The following is a 26,960-nucleotide window of genomic DNA, read 5'->3' as shown; positions in this document are numbered from 1 at the left end:
GAGGCGTCTCAAGCTGTGACGTTCGTGGAAGGGAAGGAAGGGTTCATGCACGGCCGCGACCTATAGTTTCCGCTTCGAGCTGTTGCCGCGACTCTTCACGTCGGTTGAAGAAAGCTAATTGCAGGCACTGATTCGTGAAGCACTAAGTAGATAGTGTACGCATCAGAAGGACATTCTTGGCCCCTTTCAAGTATGGGTATGCCGAGATGTCGATGGAGTTGAGGTTTCCTGGTTCCTGGGCATGATGGGGAAGTTTCAGTGGTGGGGGATGACGTCGATTGAGTTGGTTTGACATGCGCCCTTTTTTTGATATGACGATGGCCAGGTTATATCGTTAATGGTATTATAGGACTGGACAGCCGTGGGATGCGTGGAACGTGGTTCTTCTTAATGAGCCATGCTATGAGATGGGCCCCGGGTATGTTGCTTTCGACGTCGGCAGAGGTGAGGCTGAGAACGAGGTCCCCACACATTACACTGTTGGACAGGGTAAGAATGGGCACTACTGTTGCGCAAGTACCAGACAATGGCGATTTGCGAGGAAGACATGCACGAGGACAGCACAGCGCTAGACCGAGAGCGTTGAGCTGGCGCTTGCGGGTGCGCGGAGGATGCGGAATCTGGCGAATGAGGGGGTGGACGTGGGCGGCTGCTTGCATTCTGCGGGATGGGCCCCCTGCCTGGTATGTGGGACGATTGGAGGTTAGGCGCTGCTGCTTTAAGGCCCCTTGTCATTGGGAAGATTGGAGCATCAGGTACTCGGCAGTGTGTATCCGTAGTTGGAGGATTTTCACGTCTGATAATTCAATAACGAAGCCTCTGTCCTATCTGATAGGATCCTTCTTGGCAGATGATCTTACACTGAACATTCATAATGAATCTCGCTTGTAACGGAAACCGAGAACGGGGGAGTTTAAAGTACAACAGGACCCATAATGCCAAGTTAGAACCTTTCGAGGCTGTCTTGCTCTGCTCAATGGAAAACCACCAATATATATATATATTCTGAGGAGTCCTGTTTCAGGGCAGAGACCAGATTGTTCTATCGGAATAAATTTATTCAGAATTAAATGAGCGATTCCCCTTATGGGTTGCGCAAAGCGAATTGCGGATTCGGCTTTTGATGAGTTGTTCGTGTAAGAGCGGCAAGGAGCATTCAGTGGGACAAACCTGAGCCGAACCCATGCAGAGCAAATGAAACAACCGGGGTCCCGCGTCGGGTCGCAGTGCAGTTCGGGTGTGGTGTGTTCTGGGTCTGGTCTCCGTCTGTCTTAGCGCGTTGGTCTAAAAGTTGAGGCTGGAGCTTTTTATCCAATTGGGGTGATTGGGTGAGTCTGAGTTTTGGGCAAAGAGGAGATGGAGAGGGTAGAAAATAAAGAAAAGTATATATTTATGTATATGATAGGAAGCGCCGAACTGAGGCGCCGACGTGGCTGACCACCCATCGAAGACCATCAAGAGGAGACATATGTAAAGAGGTTGGAAGGGACGGAAGGCACTGGCGAGGAGGGGGAAAAAAAAGCTGCAGGTGCAGCAAACAGAGTGCACAAGTGCAGGCAGGAGCCAAGTGACATGTTGAATAGGCACCTCCCACTGTTGCGGGAATGTGTACAAGTACCAAAGAACCCACGTAGTGCTAAATAGTATGTATTTCGTGGCCCCTCATCATCCATCGAACTCTTTTTCAATCGTCCACGCCCCTTTCACCGTCCATCATCACTGAAGCTCTAACAGAGAGAGACAGAAAAAGCGTATCCTTATCCGTTCGTATAATGAATCCCCATATCTGTAATTGCTTCCACTTCTTCTTCCTTTTCTTACTGAATAACATCTAGTGTCATTTCAACACCAACATCCATCCCCTCTTCCGTCACATTATCTTCATTGGTTCGGAGATCTGCACGGTACATCCGCCCCGCCAAAGTTGCATCTCAATTGTGCTGCTTGGTGGTCCACGCCAAAACGCCTATCATACCCTCGCCCATCTCGGTCTGCCGTGCGTTAGTCTACTAGACGCAAGTCGTGAAGGGCCCAGCCCCCCTCCTCACCCTCTTCGACACCACCTTCAATCGGTCGCTGTAAGCGCGCTACTACGCATTGCTCCTAGGCCCCGCCGACTGTCTCTGCTGCTGGTGCTGCAGCTGCACGAAGCAAGGCTCATTCAAAGACACATACGTGCCACTCGCTCTCACCCCTCCCCCCAAAAAGTCCCCATCCGGTTGCCAGTTGGAATCTGCGTTACAACTTCAACATCTTTCGCTTCAACCCACCGCCGGCTGATAAGCCGACAACGATTCTTGCACGACACGGGCGCTTTACGTTAATTGAGGAGAAGCAACCAAGAAGATAGACTGAACATGGCAACGGCCTAAAAGGCCCACAGCAAAGCAGCCCACACCACCCCTGCCATGTGCCGCGTACCCATCCCATCCTAACCTATCCATACCACCACGACTGGACTGGACTGGTAACTGGACCTGCTTGGGCATACCATGAGTAGTGGCAGCTCCCGCCAGCGCTCCGCGACTAGATCTGATACCCACGACCGAAATTCGAGCCCATTTCCATCCGTCCCACGGTCGAGAGACGAGATTCACAACCTCGACGGCCTCGTCTTTGACCATTTGCCTACCAACTACGCCGTTCCTAGCGCCAAACCTGCGCCCCTCTCGCTGAACAACAAGTCTTCCCAATCCAGCTTTCTTTCCGTCGGCGGTTCCCGCCCAAGAGCCGCGACTGCGAGCTCCGTCCCGACCACTCCTCTACTCGGTCACGACGCCGCGAGGCCAGCTACCAGAGCTGGCCCGCCTTCGAAACCCTTCGGCATGTATCAAAACGGTCAACGACATGTCTCGGCCGCCGACTCCTCGAGGCCTTTCCAGGTCCCTCCGCCGCCACCGCCCATGTCGCCGCCCGTCCAAGGCCAGATGAACAACATGATGTCCATACCACCCCCTCCACCTCGCTTCCCTTCTGCTCCCGGTGCGACTGGCGCCGGTGGTGGTATGATGCTGCCGCCTCCGCCGGGCCCACCACCGGGAAGTGCAATGGCAGGTCAGGCGCCATGGCACGGTGCGTTCGGGCGCATGTACGACGGTCGCAATGGCTTCGGCGTGCCCCCTCCCCCGCTGGGACAACATCAGGCCTATAATCCGAAGCTGCACGCTCAAGTCGCGACCGGCACGAACCTGTCGATCCCGCCTCCCCCCCCTCCAAGCGACCACGCCACGGTCATGTCCGCAACATACATACCTCAAGGAGATACATATGGTGAAGGAGTGGGAATTCCAGGTCTGGGTGGCTTTGACGAATCGTCAACATTCTCGACAATATCGCAGAGTTCATGGCCGACGAACAGCCAAAACAGTGCTGACACGACCATGACGACACCCCAAGATGAAATATCTGGACGGGACAGGATGTATGCCCAGGCCATGCACAGCCGAGGGCTTTCGCAAGCGTCGAACACTACAACATCGAGCATTCACCCTGATCTGGCTGCCCAGTGGCCTTTGGAAAAGGTCTTGCTTTGGCTTGCTTCCAACCAGTTTTCTAAGGATTGGCAGGAGACCTTTAAGGGGCTGAACCTTCACGGATCCCACTTTCTTGAGCTTGGCAGCGCCCACGGAGGCCGAGGGAACTTTGGCATGATGCACCAACAAGTGTACCCCAGGCTCGCTGTAGAGTGCACAAACAGTGGAACTGGATGGGATCAACCAAGGGAACGTGAGGAGGGAAAGAGAATGCGGCGTCTTATTCGAAGCATCGTGACCGGCCGGCCGGCCGACCCGTCCAAGGTATCTTCACACGGCAGGAAGGAGTCTGTAAGCCACGGCAATAGCCTACCCAGCGCGGGAACTGATGGTGCAGACTCTCCCAACGTGAGTATGATAGTTCGTCCGGGTGAAATCTCGAAGGCTGATGAACGGCAGACGCCAATCAAAGCGCCAGGCCCTGGATTTGGCGGTAGACGATTCTCACAAACTAGATCCACCACCATGCCCACGCTGAACAGCACCATGAGTTCAGATTCTAATCATAGGACTATCCTGAAGCAGATTGATGTAGACGGTGGTCGACGTCATAGCCCGAACGCCAGCGAACCCGGCGATACCTTCCGCCCGCCACCGCCCCTGCGGACTGATAGCCCGAATGGGAGCCCGAAGCCCCAGAGTGCTTCTCTGTTTGCTTCCTCGGCAGGCAATTTGTCGGCGTCCCCACATTCGGCCAAATTCGGGCACAGGTCACGGAACAGCACCGACTCCGTATCTTCTAATGCTGCCATCTATGGTTCTGGGATACCTCCCGAGGCCAGTCAAATGCTGCGCAGCGGTATGAATATCGCAGACATGATCCAGGCTACCCGTAACAACACTGAGAGCCGGCGGTTGGGTCAGGACGGCGGGCGTCCGTCCCCTCAAGAGTCTAACGGCGACCGCTCTGCTGGTACTGAGCCCCCATCATCTGCCAAGGACTCTAAGAGTTTCCTCAGCTTTTTATCCAGAAAGAAGAAACAAAAGGAAGACGGCTTTCCCAGTCCTGACGATATGGAATCACCCACTTCACCGGCCCTTACTTTCAAGCCCCATTCCTTTGGCTCTCGTTTTGCCAACAACAGTGAGACCTCTTTGGACCTCCTGCATGAGAAGGACGGTACGCGAACAAGGCGCTCTGGACCGGGGAGGACCTTCGTTCTGGCCACCATGGACGGGTACAACTATCGTATGTGCGATATCACAGACGCGGAATCGGCAACGGACCTTCGCCAGATTATTTGCAGCAATTTGGGGTTGATGGATGCCTTGAACTCGCAAATTTATCTGACGGAGCTTGGTAAATTCGATCACGAACAGCCTCTCGATGACCAAAAACTTATTACCAGCCGTAAGGTCAGGGCTGATGCTACGGGGTCTCTCAAATTCTTTATTCGCCCTGCCGGCTTTGTGCCTCAGGGTTCAAGCAAGGCTAACGGCGCACCGACACACACATCTCTCGATGAAGAAGCTTACAACCGCTTAAATGGTGTCTCGAGGACGAGGTCGAGCTCATCGCCGCCGACATCAAGGCAAAACACAATGACAGGTGAGAGAGTGGACGATAAGATGCTCGCGCAGGAGGCAAATGATTATCGTGCCGAAATGGAACGGAAGCAACGAGAGTATCTTGAGAAGAGGAGACGAGCAGCGTTGAAGGATGGATCTGGAAACGCTTCAGAAGGCGTATCCACTCCCTACGGCATCCACGGCCGAACTGTTGACTTTGACCAGCCACGCCAGTCGCCGTACGAGGACAAGAAACCAGAAGTTCTCTTCCCCGTGCGCAAACCGCCTGCGCCACCTAGTGATGGGTCAGCAACTTTGCTAAAGGCAAATTCCTTAAGTAAAAAGACAGGACATTCAATGCGCGCGTCTGATGGTGGAACTGCGCCGCGACGACCCTCTACCCTGTTCGAAGACATGGAGCTTCCGGGCCAGATCCAGGATAAGAAGAAGAAGACAAACAGCCAACCTGTCGGCGGTATAGGTGCTGCTCTCGTTGGCATGGGCAGAGGCCTCGGAGCAGTCGGCCACTCGAATAACCGGATACCCAAGTCGCCCAACAGAGTATCTTCGCAACCAGTTATGAGCGGCGATTACTCAGACCGAGGTAAGGGAGCAATGTCTTCGGTAGACTTCGGCAAGTCCTGCTCGGATCGAGGCAGTCCTCGCTCGGCGTCTGGCTCACCTGGCACTCTCACATGGAGTCGTGGGAATTTGCCCTTCGTCGTGCCTGACTATTCTCCCGGCGGGACTCCGTTTACTATGAAAGCCGTAAAAGGATCTCAAAATGGTATGGTCGCTAAGTTAAACTCAACAGTACACCGGGTGCCTTCTCGTGAGATTAGCCCCAGCTCCTCCAACCCACCCCACATACCCCCGAGTACACAAGCCCCGCCCCCTCGTCGCAAGTCTCACGGCCCTGATTTTGACTTCCTCGGACCGGAAGTCAGCTTTGATAAGCCACCTCCTGCTCAGCGGGATGATGACTCTGGAGATGATTCAGATGATGGGTTGTTTGCTATCCCCATCGCCAAGCCGACAAAGATTACGCGCATTTTCGACGGTGACGATTCGCCGGATGAAGCACAAGACAAGAGACCAAACTTGACGGTGAACACTGCCAAGTCCAAGAAGAAGGCTTCTGTTTCGTTCAACTCGCCAAAGTCTTTTGGTAATGGTGGCTCTAGCAAAGAAGGAGAAGAAGATGAGGCTCTAATGAGCGCACGGAGCGGAAGAAGCTCTCGAAGAACCCCTAACACACCTGGCTCAGAAGGCTGGGAGTCGGAAGACAGCAAGTTAAGTCGCAGAAAGTCGTTTGTAGAGAAAGACGTCTGGGCCAATCGTCCTACTACCGACGCCCTTATCAACAACCTGGATGATTTCTTCCCCAACTTGGACCTTGATCAACCGGTTCTGGAGGAAGGTTCCGAAGAGCCATCGCCTCCATCTCCGATAGCTGAGGCAGAGGAGAAGGAAACCGCACCGGGCCCCTCGGCGCATCCCCAATCGCCGCCACCGAGCTTGCGTGTGGCTATGGGCACCGCCAACCGGTCATTCTATAACGACAGCGATACTCTGGGCTCAGACGAGTCAACCCTCAAGGCCCTTGAGCGGCCAGCTTCAGTTGCATCCGTTGCGCAAAGAAGTGTCAGACGCTCAGGTGGCCTTGGCCGTATGAAATCTATCCGTGAAGTTGCTCGTGGCGCTCATGAGGCCAACAAGCGGTTTACTACCACAACAACACAACCTGGCCAGAATGGCCAAAACACCTCCGCATTGATGAGGAGGAAGAGCACAAAGATGTTCAACGCCAATATCGTGCAGATTCGTCCGGACCAGCGGGGCAGCATGGTTATGCCCCAGATCCCTCAGGACACTTTGCCCAAACGCCAGACCACATTCCGTTGGTTCAAGGGTCAACTTATTGGCAAGGGTACATATGGTCGTGTTTACCTCGGTATGAATGCTACCACAGGAGAGTTCTTGGCCGTCAAGGAAGTCGAGGTCAACCCCAAGGCAGCACAAGGCGACAAGGCCAAGATGCGGGAGCTGGTCGCGGCCCTGGACCAAGAAATCGAGACCATGCAGCATCTGGACCACGTCAACATTGTGCAGTACCTTGGTTGTGAACGCAAGGAAACGTCGATCAGTATCTTTCTTGAGTATATCTCTGGTGGTAGCATTGGATCTTGCCTGCGAAAACACGGCAAGTTTGAGGAGTCGGTCGTCTCATCGCTCACACGGCAGATGCTTTCCGGGCTCGCCTATCTCCACAGGGAGGGCATCTTACATCGTGATCTGAAGGCCGACAACATCTTGTTGGATCTTGACGGCACCTGCAAGATTTCGGATTTCGGTATATCGAAGAAGACGGATAATATTTACGGCAACGACAAGTCGAACTCAATGCAGGGTTCGGTATTCTGGATGGCACCCGAAGTCATCCGCTCCGAGGGTAAGGGCTACAGCGCCAAGGTCGATATCTGGAGCTTGGGATGCGTCGTCTTGGAGATGTTTGCAGGTCGACGGCCCTGGTCCAAGGAGGAAGCTGTAGGAGCCATTTACAAGATTGCGAATGGAGAGACACCGCCCATTCCGGATGAGGTCCGGGAAACAATCAGTCCCTTGGCGATCGCCTTCATGCTGGATTGTTTTACTGTGTAAGTATAGATATACCTGAGATGGAGACACGAGGCTAACATTTGACAGAAATCCTCTGGAGCGGCCAACAGCAGATGTGCTGCTATCGCAGCATCCATTCTGCGAGCTGGATCCCAATTACAATTTTTTCGACACCGGCTTATATACAAAGATTCGCGGTAAAGACGTCTAGGCGATGAAAAGACCAAGGGGAGAACATAGTACCCGATGGTAGAGAAAGAGAAGTTGGACCACTTAACAAAGCCAGAGGTGAAGCAGCGATTCCAGTCTTGTTTTTTATTTCACCCAATCCCCTAGGAAGGATGCCTCGTCTTGTAAGCAGCCATGTTGGGCGCTTGGTGAATTATAGCGATGGCGCATGGAAGGCATTGGGAATCACTGTTCTGTGAGGCGCGCTCTTAGTTTAAGTTCCAGGTGCTGTTATGCTCTTGGGCATTGCCACGTCCAAGACTCGGAGCCGTTGGGCTCGGTATGGTATACTAGCTACGAGACCAATAATTCATATTGAAACAGGAACCAGCGTGAGCACTTTGATCCGTCATCTTGTCGAGTGGACACTGTCTGTTGGAGCTAATTTCCAAGACTTCTCTCAAGAGGGAGTTTCTGTCCGTTTGCCTTCCCTCCAGTATGTTGATTCAACGATCATTACCTTTCCTCGTCCAACTCTGTGCCTGGCCGTCCAACTTTGCTGCCATGACGGAAAGCCACGCCCTGGACTTGTCCTCCACAGGGGGACCCCTGCTATTCCTACCGCACTATATAGAATTTATTAAGCATATGCGTTGCAGTAGTCCCAAATTATCTGAGTGGGTGGTTGGGCAAACACCACCTTCCGCATGCCCCATTCTAGACATTTACATTCGTTATTTGGTCAATTTTTCCGTAATTCTCGCAGGTCACATGGTAGTCGCGTGCACCACCTTATAAGGTAAGGTAGTACGGTAGGCCCGGCAAAAGAGCGACCAGCTGCCTGATTCTACTAGAAGCTCCCCCGCTTGTAATGGTGTTCGGCTCGGAGACCGGCAGCCCGACTATTGTTTCTGTAGCGCGGGGGCGCGCGATTTTGACAGGGACTGGGGGTTCCCTCCCAAGTATGCTATATTGTTGCTATATAGTTTTGAGTTCTAGGCTTTTAAGCATTGCAATATACGCGGTTCTTTCGGTAGATGGAGCCAAAATTTGAATTCTACCCAGTGAATTGTCGGCAAAAATTGCTGTTCGGCTCGGTGCAAGGACATCAAAGCCGAAACGGTGTCTGGTTTTGTTTTTCTTCGCCCTGTCCTCAATTGTTTGTGTCTGTTCCTTCTTTTGCCACTGTCGGACCGGCTCTCTATGTACTCTGTCTGTTTTTATTTTTATTTTTTTATAACCTTACCTTGTCTTGTCTTATGCGATATGGAGCTGTGAAGTCATGTCAGAGAGCTCAGGTGTTTCGGCTTAAAGACGGCGTTTCTGATCAGCGGGACCCGAGTGGATTCCCCGTGCTGCCGGCGGCTGGAATGACATCGTCCCGTCCGTGGGATCTTGTGTCGTGAAGGGGCTGGCGGGGGGGTGGTGGAATGAGATCAGGATGAAAAAGGGCATGTCGACTGCCCCTCCCGCTCTCCATTTTTGTGTCACTCTGACATTTCCTCGGGGTTAGAAAGCTTGTACGTGGGTTTTTTAGGTATATAGCTTGCTAGCTTTCACTGGCACGACCATACGAAAACAACGAGGTTCGTGTCTTTTGATTGCCAGGGGGCGACGAGGGACTCGGTGGAGAGTCTCAGACAGAGGCATACCGGAAACAGAAGCTCTTCCAGCTTTAGCAGGGTGACAACCAGGTCGCTGTCGTGGGTTGCCAAGAAGATTACCCGGTTAAAAGGCGAAGGCCCGTCCGGCTTGGCTGAATATGGTCGGGTGGTTTGACTAATTGAGCTGGATTACAGGTGGTGGTGCTGTAAAATCATTCGAATGGTTTGTGACATTCATTGGGCGGGATGCAGCTTGAAGCCAAGTTGACCTCAACCGAAAATGGATGGCGGCGGCACTTGCACGTTACTCTCTTTTTTCACCCTGCGCGCGTCTGTCTCTTCTTTCGGGGTCATTGTCTGCTGTAAAAAGCATCTTTTAAATTACTGAGAGATGTTCCATTTGGCGGATACGACGTTTTTGGTGGACGAGGGGGAGAAGACGAGGAGAAAGCCCAAAGGCCCACCCATGCCCTGGAAAAATAAGGTCCATATGGGCTCCGTTCCGCCCCGCTACTGTGCTGCGCCGGGCCACCCCTGCCATCAGATTGACTGTAGCACATCCAGAGAGGCGAGAGGGTGTCTTGGATTGCTTGGAGTGCTCTGAAGCATCACTCAAGGTGTGACCCGCTCCGGAAGCCAATTGCCTGCTGACATTTCTCTCTTCCAGCTGCTCGCGTCCGGGGTACCAAAAACCATCCATTTACCAGGTACACACAATTTACTTCCCGCCTACATGGCGGTAGTAGCAGTACTTTGGAATGAGTCCTACGGATAGCGAGAAAGGGAGGCAGAGACATTATGTGACGTACCGTGTCTCCCTTGACTGACAAGTGCGGGCGGCGGCCCGGGCTGAATGCTCTGTGCAATGGGGCCGTTGTCAAAAGATTGCGATGAGATATGTGTCAAAACGTCTTTTTCACAGAGAGAACGAGAATGCATCCTTTCCAGACAAACATTTCATACGGACGATCCTCAGTATTCGCGACGGTTATTTTTCAGGAGAACCTGGCCAGTGTACTCCATAGTTCGCTACGCTATACAGGCCACAGGGAGGGGCAGGAAGAAGGAGTACGGTCCACTTTTGCAGTAGCTCACCAGCGAACAGCGTGCCGTACACTCGCATTTGGCGGGGGACCCAGCAGCCAGCTAAAGGTAGTAAAAGCCGTCTTGAACCCCTGACGGTCTAATTCAATCCGACACGGGGAAAGCTCAGATCTCGCGTCTTGGCGCGTACCACCATTCTGCCGTGCTGTTCTTTTCATCTTTTTTATTTTTCGTCTGCTCTCGTGTGCTCCAGTACGTTGCACGGGTCTGCCTCCACAACCATCGGTGGCGGCTTGGCAAGTAGGTTGAAAGTCGAGGTACTTCCTTTACCGCGCTGTCGGTGCTGTTTAGTGTTGTATCCATCCATTCTTGGAAATCCCATCCCAGTCCCCGTCACACCCACCCACCCACCTATTCTTACCTAAACTTGTGCAAAGTTCCCCTCTGAGGCCGTCCCAGAACCCTTGGGTTCATCCTGGCTAAGCTCTGTGTGCCCCCCCTTAAGCCAATCTTCCTATGCCACCTACTTCACCGGAAAGTTAACTCGACCAGCTGGGTTTCGCCTTACCTCGACCCGTTGTCCGTTCTCTACGTATCTTTTTCTTCTCTTCCCATCTGGCTGACTCTGGCCACGCTTCAACCCATTGAGTTCCCATCCTTTACCTTCCTCCATTGATTGTCACAAATCACCACCTGTGCTGCTCCGTCGTGGTCCCTCTTCCAACGACGACTAATCTGCAGACCGAGAGATGAGACTTTACTAGCCTGCTTTCATCTTTGCCGCTCTTCTTTTCCCTGGACCATCCGGTCCTACTTTTGCGGTCGAATTGCTACCTGCTGAGTAGCATATGACGGATATCACATCTTAGCAGAATCTCACGATCGAAGACCTCGCACAGGCAAGCTCGCAACCATGATGCCCCGCCGGAGGAGCCGCTATGTGCTCCTGGTCGCCTTTGTCATGGCTTTCATGCTGTACCAGGTCTTCAAGAACCCTGAGTGGGATGCGACAGGCTATACCGGCAGCATCAAGCAGAATGTCCCTGACAAGGTCAAGACTGAGCCGGGCAAGCAACCTCCTGTCAACGATCAAGCCGTAAACAAGCCCCTGAACAACCAGCCGCCCCCGGAGCACGAGCACCCTCACGACCAGGAGGAGGATGAACCTGAACAGAACCCCCAAAAGCAAACGGCCAAGCAGACCGTCAAGATCCCCCAGCTCAAGACTGAGGCGGCGCCGAAGGAGAAGGTCAACCCTACCAAGTCTGTCAACACCCCTACGATGCCTGTCTATAACCCAGAAAAAGCCGCCGACGTCACGAAGGCCGCAACGATCCCCGTTGAGGAGGATATCCACGCCAAGAACCCTCCAGGCAGACTCAACCCCGACCGCGCGCGTGAGAGCGCATCCACGACGACGTCCCAAATCCACTGGCATAAGGTCTCCGAGCACTTCCCAGTTCCTACCGACGAGATCATCCCCCTTCCTACCGGCAAGCCCAAGGAGATCCCCAAGGTCCAGTATAAGTTCACCGCTGAGTCTGCAGTGGCCAAGGAGAAGCGCGAGAGCCGTTTGGCGCAAATCAAGGCCGAGATGCTGCGCTCCTGGGGCGGATACCGCAAGTTTGCTTGGATGCATGACGAACTGTCGCCTGTCAGCGCCCGTTTCCGCGACCCCTTTTGCGGCTGGGCTGCCACCCTTGTGGACGGCCTCGATACCCTTTGGATCATGGGCATGAAGGAAGAGTTCGACGAGGCCGCCAAGGCCGTCAAAAACATTGATTTCACTTTCAGCCCGACGCGCCGCGACATTCCCGTTTTCGAGACGATTATTAGATACTTGGGCGGTTTGCTGGCGGCGTACGATGTGAGTGGAGGCAAGGAGGGCGGATACGACATGCTGCTGGACAAGGCCACCGAGCTCGCCGAGATTCTGATGGGCGTCTTCGATACCCCCAACCGTATGCCCATCCTGTACTACAACTGGCAGCCCCAGTATGCCTCCCAACCGCACCGCGCCGGCACTGTTGGCGTGGCCGAGCTGGGTTCCATGAGTATGGAGTTTACTCGTCTTGCGCAGTTGACGGGGGAAAACAAGTACTACGACGCGATTGCTCGCATTACCAACGCTTTCGAGGACCTCCAGAACCGTGGCACCACGCTGAACGGCATTTTCCCGGAGCAGCTGGACGCTTCAGGCTGCAACAGGACCGCCGAGTCTATTCGTTACCAGGAGGAACAAGCCGCGGCTGCAAGCGCCAGCGCCGCTGCCGCCGCTGCTGCTCTCAAGGAACCCGAGGGTCACAAGCCCGCTACGGACGACAAGCGAGACCAGGTTCCCGCGTCCCTTCCTTTGGAGACCGGTGCACCCAAAGGTAAAGACAGTGAGTCGGACAGCAGCTCGCTCCGGAAGCGAGCGGTTGGTCTCACCGAAGGCGGCACTTCTGTGGTGGAGAACGCCAACATTGAAAAAAAGGAGGCTTTCCCCGAACCCAAGGTGAACGAGCAGCCCTTGTACCCTGGCATGAGCGGTCGCATGCCCTCTCCCACAACTCCGGAGAAGAGGGAGGAGAGGCAATGCATCAAGCAGGGACTTGCCCCTGGCGGCTGGGGATATGAGCAGTACAGCATGGGCGGAAGCCAGGACTCTACCTACGAGTACTTCCCCAAGGTAACGTTCACTTCATCGACACAATGGTAATTCTAAACTAACTTTTGCAGGAATATCTTATGCTCGGCGGCCTTGAGCCCAAGTACAAGACAATGCACATTAAGACGATTGAAGCCGTCAAGAAGTGGCTTCTCTATAGACCTATGGTTCCTAAGGACAGGGACATTCTCTTTTCCGCCAAAGTTTCCACCTCTGGCGAACCTGAGAAGGATGCCCGGACCGAGTACGAGGTCACGCATCTCACCTGCTTCATCGGTGGCATGTTCGGTCTTGGTGGCAAGATTTTTGACAGGCCCGAGGACATTGAGATTGCCAAGAAATTGACAGACGGCTGTGTCTGGGCGTACGAATCGATGCCTTCCGGAATCATGCCCGAGGGCGCTACCGTCGTCCCCTGCGCATCCACGCAGAGCTGCCCTTGGAACGAAACTCTTTGGTGGGAGCACCTCGACCCCTCTTCCTCTTGGCGCGACGAGCAGGTCAAGGAGTGGGAAGAGAGACAGCGCAACAAGAAGAGCGAGGAACTCAGGAGGGAGGCGGCCGTTGAGAAGTACTCGGTGGACAAGGTCATGCCCCCGCCGGCGGAGAACAAACCTGCCGCAGATGAGAAGGCAGATGACAAGAAGGCAGACGAGGAGGAGGCAGAGCAAAAAAGAGTCGAAGAGAAGAAGCCAGACCCCTTCGCTGGTATCGAGGTACCCAAGGACGAGCCGAAGAAGGTCGGCCAGGCTAAGAAGACCGAGTACCCCGCCCCCGAGCCCGGCCTGAACAAGTCCCCATCCAACGTCGACGAGCATCTGCTTAAGAAGAGGGCTTCCACTGAGCAGAATGACCCCCGCAAGGGAACCGACGCAGAGAAGGCTACCAACTCTCTCAAGGACAAGCTCGACCTGAACAACGCCGATAACTCCGACAGTGTCGCCGACGGCTCGCCGGTCAGCGGAGGTATCGTCGGCTCGATCCCTATCTACTCTGATGAATCTTCAGACCCCAAGCCCATGTCACACAAGGAGTATATTGCGAACAAGCTTGACGAGGAGAAGATCCCGCCTGGTTTTGTTAACATCAATGCCAGGCGCTACATTCTTCGGTAAGTCATAGGCATGCACATCCAATGCCCCAACCCCAGTTTCACGACTCTACAGCCGTTACTTCACTCCTTCAGTAACTAACGAATAGTACAGACCTGAGGCCATCGAATCCGTGTGGTACATGTACCGCATCACGGGCGACCCTATCTGGCAGGAGAAGGGCTGGAACATGTGGCAGGCCGTTATCAAGGCGACGCGCACCGAGTACGGCGCCAGCGCCGTTGACAACGTCCTGTCCGAGAAGCCGGAGCCCGTCGACGAAATGGAGAGTTTCTGGGTGGCCGAGACGCTCAAGTACTTTTACCTCCTCTACTCGACACCCGATGTCATCAGCCTCGACGACTGGGTCCTCAACACGGAGGCTCACCCTTTCAAGAGGCCCGTATAGATGCTCTAACGGAAGGCCGCGTATGAGCGTGTGTGTTTGTGTGTGTGTGTGTGTGTGTGGTCTATCTGTGGCAGTGCATAAGAGAAACAAAATGCAGGAAAGCAGAGAGTAAAGAAGCATCCTGCCTGAGCATGAGATATCACGGAAACTAGGGGGCCGGTTGGAATAATGGCGTTTAAGGCGTGTTTTGTATTAGGAACTTGAAATCCGGTTCATCAGACCTTTTTTTTTTTTTTTTTTTTTAATTCTCATTGTATAAACTATGAAAAAGCTGCCTATTTGGTTCAAGCAAACATGTTCAATTCCATCAGGACGGAAACTGTGATGTCGCCTTCAGGTCTACCTACATATGAATCTCATCGCGATCCATTCAAACTTCACATTGCAGGGGATATGACTGGGGTCTGGGCATATTCAATTTCATTTCCTCTTTCATCTTCATCTTTTTTAGTCTTCGGTCTTTTCTCGGACACTCTTCATCCCATAGTCATGGTGGACGTACTCCTACAATTCCCAAATCCCTATAGTGTCCTGAAAAAGAAGAAAGCCCATTCCCTTCATGTCCCTCATGCCGCGTGTCGGTCTTCTCATCTTTGCTCTCTGGCTTCTGTTTCTGTTCTTCCTTTGCCCGCTCCCAGTCATCAAACTCCTGCTCTTCGACTCTTCCCTCCAGTTCTTCGGATTGTGGTCCAAGCTGAAAAGTGACCGTGTGTCACGGCCAGGGTTTGTCGTTCGAGAGGTTAATGATTGGCGGGTAAATAGGTGTGAACAGAAACCCCTGCGGCGTTGCTGATTCATCTATCGTCCATCCTTTCTGTTCTCGTCTCTTCTTTGCTGTATCCGCTGCTTAAAAAGCGTCCTCAACATTAAAAACATGGGGGCCTGGGACGCTGGATGCGTCCCTTGTACGTAAGGCCCCCTTGCCAGCCCAATTGAAATGCCAAAAAGAAAAAAAAAGTAGCTTTGAAAGAAAACATGACTCGAAATAAAACGCCGGATTCCCTGATGCTTGGTTTTATGTGCTGGGGCGATGAGGAATGTGCTGAAGGATTGGTGGACGAGAGAGGGTACCTTGTGTACTCCCTCATCGAAGTCCGGCCCATATACAAAGAAACTCCCTTTCGGGCTCTGGGCCCCCATCATCTACACATTTCCTTATCGAATATTCATCTCGTCTGACCCGAAGTCCGGTGCGCGTTACGCAACCATCTGGCTCAGGACACGGATACTCAGGATCATGACCAACAGACCGATGGTGACAATGATGAGCAGAGTGAAGCTGAACCAACCGAGAACCATGGCTGAGGAACCGACACCAGACTTGACTGCACCATTTCCAAAGTCTTGCGCGATAATGGAGGCTGCAACGGAGGCGGTGTGCTGCCACAATACGGAAACGAGGACGAAGATGGAGGCGATGAAGATGATAGCCAACGAGATCTGGGAAACGGGTCGCGAGGGGAATGGCTTGACTTCGCGGTCGGAGCCCTCCGAGTCCTCCTCCTCATGCCAGCCCGGAAAGGTGGCGAGAAGAAGGAAGCAGACGAAGGCAAAGATGATGGCGATGATGCTGGGCACAATCAGCGTGATGTTTGGTAACGAGAGCTGAAATGAGAACTCACATGAGGTAGGGGAACACAATCATGTCCTTGAACTGAGCGGCAAGCCAGATGAGGTTTAGAGGGTCCTGGTCGACGGAGACTTCATTGGCGAGAGCAGTGGCGTTGTTACTGCAGAGCCAGCTGCCGCCGTCAGGGCTGATGCAAATTCCGAAGTAGCCAACGCGTGCGGCAAGGCGGGCGTCGCCTGCAATGTTTTCGATGGCAGTGTGGACGTTGTAGTCTACTTGCGCCGTGTCGGGGACCGCCGTGTATCTGTCATAGTACAGGGACAGGAGGAAGATGTCAGGTATTAAAGGTGAAGACGATGAGCAACCTGCAAGTAGTAGGGCTGCCGGCAAGTCAGCATTTCAAGGCCATGAGGCACATGACCGGAGAACCTACATAGAAGGATGATAGAAACTGCTATCAAGATCATCAAGACATGGTGGTATCCTAGAAAAGGCACAAACCCTGGGGAAACGTGTTAGCTGAGTTGTCAGTTTCTCAATCGGAGGGACTCGACTCACGATACCAGCCTACTTGGAATTTCGCCATCTTGGTAGGCTGTGTGATCCTACTCCTCCACCCTGTAGAGTTGTCTTACTCAACCCGTGCCCGTCCTCCGTTATAGCGGAGCGAGGGTTGGGTTCTGATCGCGACACTATCAGCGCTGGCACGCTGCTTGTCTCTCCTTGTCGTGGGTAGATCGCGCAACGGGCGGGACTAGCGATCGAAGTACCGAGAATGAATGGCTTTGTTGCCTCGGTGTAGATGAGGAATGTAGAGATGGGGCCGACTTGCGAATGATCGGACTGGTTTGAGAACACCGCGAGGAATGCGGGACGGTGCTGAACCTGTGAGATATACTTTGATACTTTTCTGATTACTGTCAGACACAAAACAAACTACCACTTTTGGTGCTGTCGTTGAGGAATTGACGATGAGGGAAGGACGGCAAAGTGTGTGTGAGTGTGAATGCAAGTGTGGATGTGCGGGACGGGTAGGTGATCAAGGTATGTGGGAAGAGGTTGATCTGTACGGATATTGGGATGGCTGGGAAGGGAAGAAAGGGTGGAACTTAGATTTGTCTCTCTCTGGAAGCAAAAAAAAAGTGTGTCCAGAGTGTAAAGCGGGATGCCCGCAAGTTCGGGCACTGCGGGAGGTTTGTAGATCGGTTTGCAGACTCGAATATTCAGATGGCTGGTAACAGGGTCGAAAAGTGAGAGTGGAAAGAATAAAGGGTGATGAATGGATCTGGAGATGGCAAGAGGTTTGAGGATGCGCAATTGGTCCTGCCATCCACTAATCGCCGCCAAGATACGAGGAAGTGCGATGGTGGAAGGAGTTACGTAGCTACGCCAACCTCCTCTATTTACTCGTGGCGCGGCGAAGTGGTTGTCCGGGCGATTCTCAGCGTTGCAGCTGTTCCTGGGCGAGCAGGGCTATGAGTGGGGCTCAGCTGTCCGGGGGTGGTCTTCTGTGGCTTCTGCGTTACCCGAGTGGGAAGGCGGGCACACCAACGCAGTGGACAACAGGCATTAGAGCCCAAGGAAAAAAAAAAAAGCCCGGTGGCTGGGTGACGTCTTTTCAGGGGTCCCCTCCATTGGTGCCAGTTAACACACTCTTTACTACGGAGTAGTTACTATGGCGTTTGTTTCTTCCCTGTTCCCCCGTCAAATCTAAGAGGCCGCATCTTAGTGCACTTAACATCCTGGTCAAGCTAACCCAGTCTTGCCCAGCTCCTGGCTTGTTCTCTTACAATCTGGAACCTGTGGCAGCTCTTCAACACCTATCCGCAATCTACCTGACTACAGGTAGATAGCCAAATGGCTTCCAACGCTCTCGTGTCTTGCTTGCAGCTTTCCCTGTTTGTGCATCGCTTGCTTCAGGCTGCCGCTCACCTTACCCAATCCAACCACGCACACGACTCGACACGGGAGTTCCTGCATTTGAGATGACACTCGGGCGTGAGCAAGGGTCTGACGCATTGGGTTGTCGCCTTGCTTTTGTCTCGATTCGTTCTCCTTGAGTCTTGGTGATGCGATGCTCCCGGCATCCCAAGCCGCCTTTGCCCCCCTGTTGTCACGGTGACAGCTCTGATGGCTCGAGTCCGGATGACAGCCCAGACACATCTCGTGGAACTTGAAGGACTCGGCATCGGCGCGCACTTTGCCGTAAATGCGGTCACCAACCTGTCTTCACATAGCCTGAGACTTTTTGAGGCTATTCGCAGTTGCTTCCCCCCTGCAAGGCGGATACGCTTGCTGCAGGAACCCCAGACGGCTCCGTGTTCCCGTCTTGAAGACCCATCGATTCTGCATCTCCACAGGACAAAAAGTCGGATCTCTGTTTCTAGCACACCGCTTTCGTCGTATGGCGGTCAACGCTCTCCAGTATATCTCGCCGTGTGTGATGCTCACCACTTTGTACTTATATCTCGCTGCCTCCCAGGTACTGGTTGACCGCTGTCCTCCCGATCCTGCACTGACTGCTGTTGATCGGCGCTAATGCTGTCTTACTTCCGCCGTCTATATGCCCGATTTGAAGGCACCGATTCTCTGCAGATCTCGGAAGTCAATGTGTTTTCTTCTCCAATCCCATTCCAATACCAACAGCTTGCGTGGACAAACCTTCCTTCGACAGCGGCGAAAATTGGCAACGGCATCCGTTCGCACAAAGTAACCTTCCAAGCCATTGACGCAACCTGTTTGCACATTTCAGCTTTCTTATCTGTGCAAGAGGTTGGATACACAGACAGTCATACTAGCCAATCGTGCTTACAAGAAGGAACAACAACCTTCGGGTCGTGTTCCCTCACAAACATCACATGATGACTCATTAGTAGACCGATGGTAATTTCAGCGCATCCCGCAACACTGTCCAGCCTTATGGGTGATCCTCCTACAGAGTTACTCTACTTGAGGGGCGCACTTGCGTCGCTGCCACACTACGTCAGAAGTCTACGTCCCAACTGGGCGGAAGGGTTCATTCGACATGAACATGAGGCTGGTAAACTCGGCCCGTGCGTTGAGGCTGAGGTCTTCTCACCTTGCTTGTTCGTTTTGTCCTGTGAAGCTCAGTCCGAGACCACCGGACTTAGAAATAACATAATCCGCGAAACACCTATGCCAAGAAGAGCTCGACGCAACAGGTATCTGCCGAACGTGTAATGAACCAAGCGACGATCTCCTCCCAATACCAACCTTAAGGTTATCCACCACCTGATATCTAAACATGGTGTACTCTTCTCCATATTTGCTGTGATCGATAAGGAAAGGACGTAGAAAAAGAAAAGAAGTACGTCGAAATTAAAACCATCGCTCTCGATCACCTTTAAGAGATAGGAAACATAAGAGACGAAGCCATCCTGTCGATCCCATATTTTCGACGTTTTGCATGACAGCTGCAAGCCAACGGTTCAAATATTACTTTCAGCAACGCGCCCTCATCTGGCTTCAATTAGGGCAGCGAACTGTGAAAGTCTCTTTTTATCTATGATAAACAATTACTCATAGCCGGATGATTATAGTCTAACCCGACCGTCTTAGTAGATGGTGGGCTTGCCACAGTCTTACAGCCATCATACAAATGTAGTGTTATATGGAGGCCTGTGAGGTTGTCACAACAATACTTGAATCGAAGCATTACCAAGATATAATTCCTATGCTCATATACCTCGTTAGCAGTTAAAATAGCATATTACTGAGATATGTTCGACTGATGTCATCATCCCTTACTTCTTACTTCGTCGGATTGGGAAGCTGAGGCAAAGATGTAACACAGATCGTGCAGAGCTGCCTGAAGCTTTCTGGCAACATAATGCCGTAGGATATGCTTCCTAGAATGTGAATTGGCGATCTCGCGGGCGTGAAGCAGAATGATAATGGAGCGCATCAAAATATCGCAGCATTAGGGGCTTGGTTTTATGATATGGTATTGAATATAAGGCCTCCACAATCTGCGAAGTTGAACTCAATTCAAGATGGCTATGATAATGCTTCATGGAGCACGACAAATGGCCAAGAGATTCTGTTCCAGTAAGGATTTCTGGACCTGGTTGGCCGGCTTTTTGGATAATATGATTATGGTGACAGATGAAAATCAGCAGCGGCAGCACCTAGGTTTTTTGACCTCTATTTCTCCGTGAGAGCTGAGCTCTCTCTCCGTGCTTCCACGTCGATACAGCAATTGTGAATGAAAAGAGAGCCTTAGACACTTGGAAGATCTTGCCACGAGATGATTTTTGAAATAACGGTCTCCATATCCAGTTTTCATCTACTTTTACCGTTTTCGTACAGGATTTATGGTGCGCGCTTACATTCATAGCACAGCAGAAGTTGCTCAAATACCAAAATCTGTTTCTAGACCGGGCTGCAGATATAGAAATATTGCATATACGTGTATACTGCATATATGCCATTATGCTTCATAAATGCATAACCCCACCACAACAGCCATCCTTAGCTCCACGTCATTGTTCACATCACACGTTGAGAAGTCGAGAACCTGGGCGTCTGTTCTGTCGCAAAATCACACCTTAGCCCCCCATGGCCACAAAGTCCGACACACGCCCCCAGGCGGGTGCTCTGGACATCCGCGTCGAAGACTACCTTGACGACAAGCTCCAATCCACGACCGATCTCGAAAACCTCGACTCCTTGCTTGCCAATGTCGAGGTTCAGCGGAGCCAGCTTCAAAGCCAGCTTGACAATGCGATCAAGCAGCTCGACGAGGCTCGTCGCACTTCAGATGACCGCCAGTCATCGCTTTCTCAGCGTATCCATGACTTTCAAGAGCTACAGCGTAGCATTGACATTCGTGTCAAGATCGCTGCGGCCTCGGATGCACCCAACCAAGCCATCGCCAGACTACAGAGGCCCATGAAGAAGCTCCAGACAATCGAACTTGCGCAGAAATATTTGGTGCTTCTACAAGATGTTGAAAAACTGCGAACCGAAGCACGCTCATATCTCCCTGAGAGTCCTAAAGCTGCGCTAGAGCCGTACTCGAAGTTGAAGCAGCTTTCAAGACGGTTGGAGGAGCTTTCCGGGCCTGCCGACGATGCGGCAGTGCATCTTTTGAACCATGTTCGCAGCGTCACCGAGACGCTCTGGGAAGAGATGAAGAAGATTATGTCGAGCGAGCTGGAGGCCATACTGAGCAAGAGATCGTGGCCAATGGTGGATCCGACCTCAGAAATGGACGAAGAGTGGCTTGCTTGCTTCGAGAAGCTAATCGATCTTCAAATCCCTGAGGTTACTCTGAGCAAGGCGACTGTCAGTCTCCTACCTTTTGATGTTATGAGTCGGATATTCATCTCAGAGTTCCGCTTCCACTTCTTCAGCGACAAGCCGACGAGCAAGCCTGAGGCGATAGGGACGCACTGTTTCCCCTGGTTTCTGGCAACTATAGAAAAATGGGAAGGTTTCTTCCGAGACAATCTAGGCTTCACTCTGGCAGATAAGTTCCGTGATACGCCAGCTGCCAATAGCTTGGTGTACGTTGACCCAGTTTGTGCCTTCATTACTAGTATGCTCCCTGTCATGAGAGAGAAAGTCAAGGCTGTGGTAGCAGATGCTGCGAAGGATCCAACCTTTCTTAGTAGCCTCATGGGCCAGCTGATGACGTTCGATGAGAACGTTCGTTCAAAATTCAACTACGACGGAGGCAACCCGGAGCAGGGCTGGCCTGGTTTGGCCTCGGAGATCTTAGAGGACTGGTTCGAGCCGTGGTTCCAGGCTGAAAAGGCCTTTGCAATGGAGCGTTTCCAGGCTATAATGGACACGCCAGACGCGCGGAACATAGACTACGACTACACCAGCGCTGGAAAGACCAAGCCTACGTTTGGAGCGGTGCGAGTCACCGACTTGCTGAAGTCGATCACGACGCAGTACGAAAGGGTCCGCACCTTCAAGCACAAGATTCGCTTTTTGATAGGTATTCAGCTTGATATCTTGGATGAGTTCCATGATCGCCTTCGTGGCTCACTTGAAGCCTATCAAGCCCTTACGTCAACTGTTGGTAGGACTCTCCATGGGGTGACGAAGGAACAGCTTGCGGCTCTCGAAGGCACAGGTGCCCTAGAGTCACTATGTAAGGTATATGGTAGTGCTGACCACGTTGTCAACACACTTAAGGACTGGAGTAACGAGGAGTTCTTCGTTACCCTATGGGATCAGCTCCAGGCTCGTGCAACCAAAGATGGCGAGCCTTCGAGGATGTCTGGCGACATGAGCTATGAGGAGGTCAAAGATCGTACTTCCACGGCGGTTGGCGCCGATACGGACGATGGTATTCTGTTCGATGAGACGATTGCTGCATATAGTCTCCGACGCAAGACGGCGCAGGACTTTTTGGTCAATGCTCTTTCCGACTCTCACTACAAGGCCTTCCGAGCCTATGCGACGCGCACTCAGTGGACAACCATTAGTGACGGTGGTTCAGAAAGTAAGCAACGATACCAGAGATAAATGATGAAGTCTAATTCTCTCGCAGTTGACCCCTCACAGCTTGCCATCACGCCCGAACTGGATGAGCCATTGAGAGTGAGTACCCTTCTATATGTGTAAAGGGACACTTTCCTAACGACTTCCAGATTTTGAAACGCAACCTCGATTTTCTGGTGAAGGCCATCGGCACCGCGCCTTTCCGCCGTACATGGCGTTCCACTCTTGACAAGCTCCAAGATCTGCTATGGGGAGAGGTCCTTATGAGGGCGAGCTTCACAGCATTTGGTGCCGCTCAATTCACCCGCGATGTCAATGCTATCTTTTCATTGATTGAGAGATACATTCCGAATGGAGTAGCTTCGATGGCGAGCTTGGTTGACGCCTTGAAGCTTCTTAATCTCCCCACAGAGCCTGCAGAGGGTGCGCTGTCACTGAAAGAGGCAACTGATCGAGTGTTCACAGACAACACTGAAGCAAAGAAGACGCTGGAAGAGCTGGATATTGACACGCTCACCCCGGCAAACGCGAGGCACATTCTACAGCGCAGGGTTGAGAACAAAGAATAGTTGGGTTTCCTCCTCAGGTCGTGTCTAGACATTCGGTCCGGCAAATAATCGGCGCCGGGGCTTCTAGACTTATAGAAAACAAAACTTTTCAGAGGTAATGCAATGAAATGCCCAAATAATCATGCATGTGTGCCTTACCCAGTTTTCAGGGGTGTGTTGGGATGCAGCAGCCTGGTGAGAGCGACCGCTGCACTCAATATAAGGCTCCGCAACAAGGCGGTCCGGCAAACCAATCGATTTGGTGTAGTGGCCAACGTGAAGCCATTGATATCATAGTTCTTGCGTCAGTCATATTTGCGCCAGTGGTAACGGGCATAGTTCCTTGAACGCAGGCAGCCATTTCTTGTTCACCCATGACCGCTATTCCGACAGCTGAAGCAGTAAAGGCCCTCACAAGGCAGTTATTGCTTCCACAGAAAGTACTCAGTGTTTTCCCTCGCTGCTCTGTCGGAGCTAAGTGTTTATATCTGCGATATTGATAGACAAACACAGCTCCGCATGCAGCAGAAATCTCAATCTGTTGTATTAAAAGACGTAGCTGCACCTAGTGTTCTTTACGTGATGGTGAAGACTCAAACAATACGACCATCGAGTAAAATCCTGATAGCCAGAGATGCTTGTAAGACACACTTGCAAGCTGTCATCTTTCTGCTTTACTCTGCAAAGCACCACCAGTTACACGCGTGCGAGTTAAGGAACATGATTCTGACTGTAGGGCCTAATGACAACTTGATCGATCTTTGTCAAACTCAAGAGTTCAAAAAACCGAATGAGTCTTAACAAGTGGATTTGATGGTTTCATCTTAAAAGTTGGCGGCAAATAATCGATGTTTGTCGTCTACTGGTCCGTCTGTAAACCAAGGTTCGGACATTTTTTCCGAGCGTGCACGTATCAACCACCGAATTTTGAGTATAATGCACTTCCGCCCTTTTTCTCCGTCGCTATCCGATAGTGCGTCTCTTCCTTTGACCCGTGCAGCTTGCGATTGCTCTTATGGAAAAGTTAGTCAGGTTACTTCATTATAAAGGCAGGAGCGTAGAACCACAAAGCAAGCATTTTTCACATTCAGCAATCACCCTTCGTTCAGATACAAGATTGTCCAACTTCAGCTGAAATCTAACAGATAAATAATTTCAATTTTTAAGCATGTACAAGTACACCAACATCTCGAAACCCTTCTCCATCCGCCCTCCCCAGGGTGGTGTTAACTGGATTGAGATTCCTGCTCTTGACGTGCCTACGCTTCAGGTAAGGCGATCTTGAACTCTTGTCGATAAGCGCGAGAAAAGTAGCTAACAAGAAGCGACTTGGAGCAATTTTATAAATCAGTCTTCCCATCTTGGCAGTTTGGCAACTCTGAGCGACACGACGAACAGTTCATTTCGTTATTCAAAATCGAGGAGCCTGCTTGTAAGTTGTGCATTTTAGAAAGACTCAGTTGCTTCTGCTCACGCGCTCAAGACATCGAAGGGGCTATCATCAAAGTGAATGATCACACTCTGACTTCTACGAATAATGGAACTGCTGAGGCGGTTGGCATGACGGTGTACTTCCTTGTTGATTCCATCGCTGAGGTTGGTTCCCGTGTTCTCACCTTGTGGTTTGCATAAGAGTAGGCCTGTGTCGCTCGTCGCATTGGGCTACATCCTGAACTAACGTACCACAGACTCATGATACGATCATGGGTCTCGGAGGAAAGCGAATACTGGCAAAGACTGACGCCCGGGGTGACGGATGGTACGCTAAGTATCTCGACCCTTCTGGCAATGCCTTCAGCATCTACGAGGTGGCATTTCAGACCTGAAAAGAAATTGTACTATAATCAAATACTGAAGCTATTTTTATTCATAAGTATTCAGGTTGGTTATTGAAGCCCCAAGTTACTAAATCTATGGCATGTTTGGTCGTGTACTTGACTCTTGTGGAACTCAATATTGGGATGCCTTGAACCATTACACGATTTTGTCGTACATACGTGGCAGTTTCAGAATTCGCAAAAGCCCAGGCTGCTATCCAAGCAAACTCACAGCTTAGTGGTCTTGAAACTTTTCTCAATTGTTTGTCTTCTTTCTTTCTCAACTGGCTATAAACTTTCTTTAGGGGCCGTACGCATCGCACGTGCGACATGCGGACGTAGTTAAAAGAATAATAACTACTAGAGTTCCGACGATTTTAAAGTGTGCCTAATTTTCCATCCGTGAAGTACTCATCTTCCAAATACTCAAAGTGCCAAAGTTCTGGATTGTAGTCGATTGGAAGACCCCAAGTGTTGAGGGTAGGGGTAGCGCTCTGCAAGTTTGGATTGGCACCCGCAAGACAAGGTTTCTCAAATACCAAAGAGGTGTCTCCTGCAAGAAAACCACTCTCTTCTCGCGACATTTGCTGCGGCACTTCCTCTTGTAACGGCATTTCTGGTAGTATCGCTGGCGAGTTTCGAGAACTTTGTAGAACTGAGGATGCCACTGATGCTAGGCTCTTGACGACATGATACAATGGCACAGTCTCGTGTTGGGGATCGTAAGTCTCAAAAAAGTGAACCACGGTCTCTAGAAGCTCCAAATCTTTGTAAACCTGCGGGCTGAGCCTATTCTGGAGGATGCTGACAAAGAGTATGTCAACGCTCCAAGAAACCTGATAGAGCAAGTGGCTGGAACGATGTTAGCGTGGGTCCTCGCTGGAACCAGGTAATTGGTTTCTTACATTGTAAAAGGATGTTGGCTTGGGTGTTGATGTAAAAGCAAAATAGCTGCACGAGATGCACTCACACAAAGTGGAACGTTCGGCATCAGGTCTTCGACGGTGTTGTCTTGGATAGGAAGCCGAAATGCGGCGGAGTGGATGGCAACTGTTGCGATAGTTGGAATACGGAGCCGTGTGGCACTTCCAGCCACACGCCCGCCAGGCTGAGAGGCCCAAGCCTCCCAGACCCACGTGACAGGCCAAGGGGGAATATCCCCACCTTCTAGTCAACAACACCACTTTCAACTATCATCATGAACCATCGATTAGAACCAATTTACTGTTATTTGTTATTGACGAACGGAATTCCGTTTCACCCCCTGTTTCACCCCCTGTGAAACCTACACTGATCAGTGGTAAACCTCACAGTTGCCATTAATTTGGTTAACTTCACAATTACCACTCTGCTACGGACAAACCGCAGATCAGCAAGGTCAACACCAGAAGAGACGACTTCTTGAACTGGATACCCAAGCCCAGGTAAAAGTAGGGATTTCGTGCTAACGAGAGAAGAAGCGAGAGTAACTGGGATCTACGGAAACCAGCAGAAGAAAGCTTCTTTTCCTCGAATCTACCAGCAATCCGATTATTCGAGTAACCTAGGGACTGCTACGCTCACCCTAGGCGGGATAAGGTTAATCGCAGCCAATTATCGCTGGCAAGAGCGTTCCATCACGCGTTTTCAATCACCAGAAGAAGAGACCTACCGAATCGACGGTCTTCCAACCTCTTCACGCCACAAGGGCGAAGATTCACGAATCCCACAAGGGACAACAACTTCCCCAACTACAACTATCCCCCACGCGCGGTGCCAATCACGAGGCGCCCGCTAGTTTCTCAATAAATCCCCAGACGAGGTGCCAACCGCGAGGCGCCTGCCACAAGAGACCTCCCCACTAGAAGAAGAACACGCCGAAAGGCGAGCGGAGACTACCGGCGGTAATCCGCCTATACAGCTATACGTATACGCCTCCGAG

The 26,960-nt window shown here is 51.8% G+C and overlaps 6 protein-coding genes across 6 annotated transcripts; 4 read left to right on the top strand and 2 right to left on the bottom strand.

The window, feature by feature from the left end:
* Positions 1 to 2,492: 2,492 nt before the first annotated feature.
* CTRU02_206316 (map kinase kinase kinase) lies at positions 2,493 to 7,872 on the top strand (the record flags this gene model as incomplete). The annotated part of the gene is made up of 2 exons (XM_036728087.1): positions 2,493 to 7,699; positions 7,749 to 7,872. The coding sequence occupies 2 exons, from the start codon at positions 2,493 to 2,495 to the stop codon at positions 7,870 to 7,872; spliced, it is 5,331 nt and encodes a 1,776-aa protein (XP_036580201.1).
* Positions 7,873 to 11,390: 3,518 nt separating this feature from the next.
* On the top strand, positions 11,391 to 14,627 carry CTRU02_206315 (class I alpha-mannosidase 1a; the record flags this gene model as incomplete). The annotated part of the gene is made up of 3 exons (XM_036728088.1): positions 11,391 to 13,148; positions 13,199 to 14,238; positions 14,333 to 14,627. 3 exons carry the CDS (start codon positions 11,391 to 11,393, stop codon positions 14,625 to 14,627), a joined length of 3,093 nt encoding a protein of 1,030 aa, XP_036580202.1.
* A 1,197-nt stretch (positions 14,628 to 15,824) lies between these two features.
* On the bottom strand, positions 15,825 to 16,783 carry CTRU02_206314 (factor-induced protein 1; the record flags this gene model as incomplete). Its single annotated transcript, XM_036728089.1, has 4 exons — positions 15,825 to 16,197; positions 16,250 to 16,577; positions 16,631 to 16,699; positions 16,756 to 16,783. The coding sequence occupies 4 exons, from the start codon at positions 16,781 to 16,783 to the stop codon at positions 15,825 to 15,827; spliced, it is 798 nt and encodes a 265-aa protein (XP_036580203.1).
* Positions 16,784 to 20,775: 3,992 nt separating this feature from the next.
* Positions 20,776 to 23,243, top strand: CTRU02_206313 (rint-1 family protein; the record flags this gene model as incomplete). Its single annotated transcript, XM_036728090.1, has 3 exons — positions 20,776 to 22,675; positions 22,724 to 22,773; positions 22,824 to 23,243. The coding sequence occupies 3 exons, from the start codon at positions 20,776 to 20,778 to the stop codon at positions 23,241 to 23,243; spliced, it is 2,370 nt and encodes a 789-aa protein (XP_036580204.1).
* Positions 23,244 to 24,390: 1,147 nt separating this feature from the next.
* CTRU02_206312 (uncharacterized protein) lies at positions 24,391 to 25,048 on the top strand (the record flags this gene model as incomplete). The annotated part of the gene is made up of 4 exons (XM_070204694.1): positions 24,391 to 24,492; positions 24,591 to 24,654; positions 24,706 to 24,818; positions 24,911 to 25,048. The coding sequence occupies 4 exons, from the start codon at positions 24,391 to 24,393 to the stop codon at positions 25,046 to 25,048; spliced, it is 417 nt and encodes a 138-aa protein (XP_070061798.1).
* Positions 25,049 to 25,416: 368 nt separating this feature from the next.
* CTRU02_206311 (fungal specific transcription factor) lies at positions 25,417 to 26,030 on the bottom strand (the record flags this gene model as incomplete). The annotated part of the gene is made up of 2 exons (XM_036728092.1): positions 25,417 to 25,891; positions 25,945 to 26,030. The coding sequence occupies 2 exons, from the start codon at positions 26,028 to 26,030 to the stop codon at positions 25,417 to 25,419; spliced, it is 561 nt and encodes a 186-aa protein (XP_036580206.1).
* Between the last annotated feature and the right edge of the window lie 930 nt (positions 26,031 to 26,960).

Source organism: Colletotrichum truncatum (genome assembly GCF_014235925.2).
Source record: "Colletotrichum truncatum strain CMES1059 chromosome Unknown Contig_0003, whole genome shotgun sequence".
In the NCBI taxonomy this organism is placed as follows: Eukaryota; Fungi; Ascomycota; class Sordariomycetes; order Glomerellales; family Glomerellaceae; genus Colletotrichum; species Colletotrichum truncatum.
This window is presented reverse-complemented; position numbering and strand designations above follow the sequence as displayed.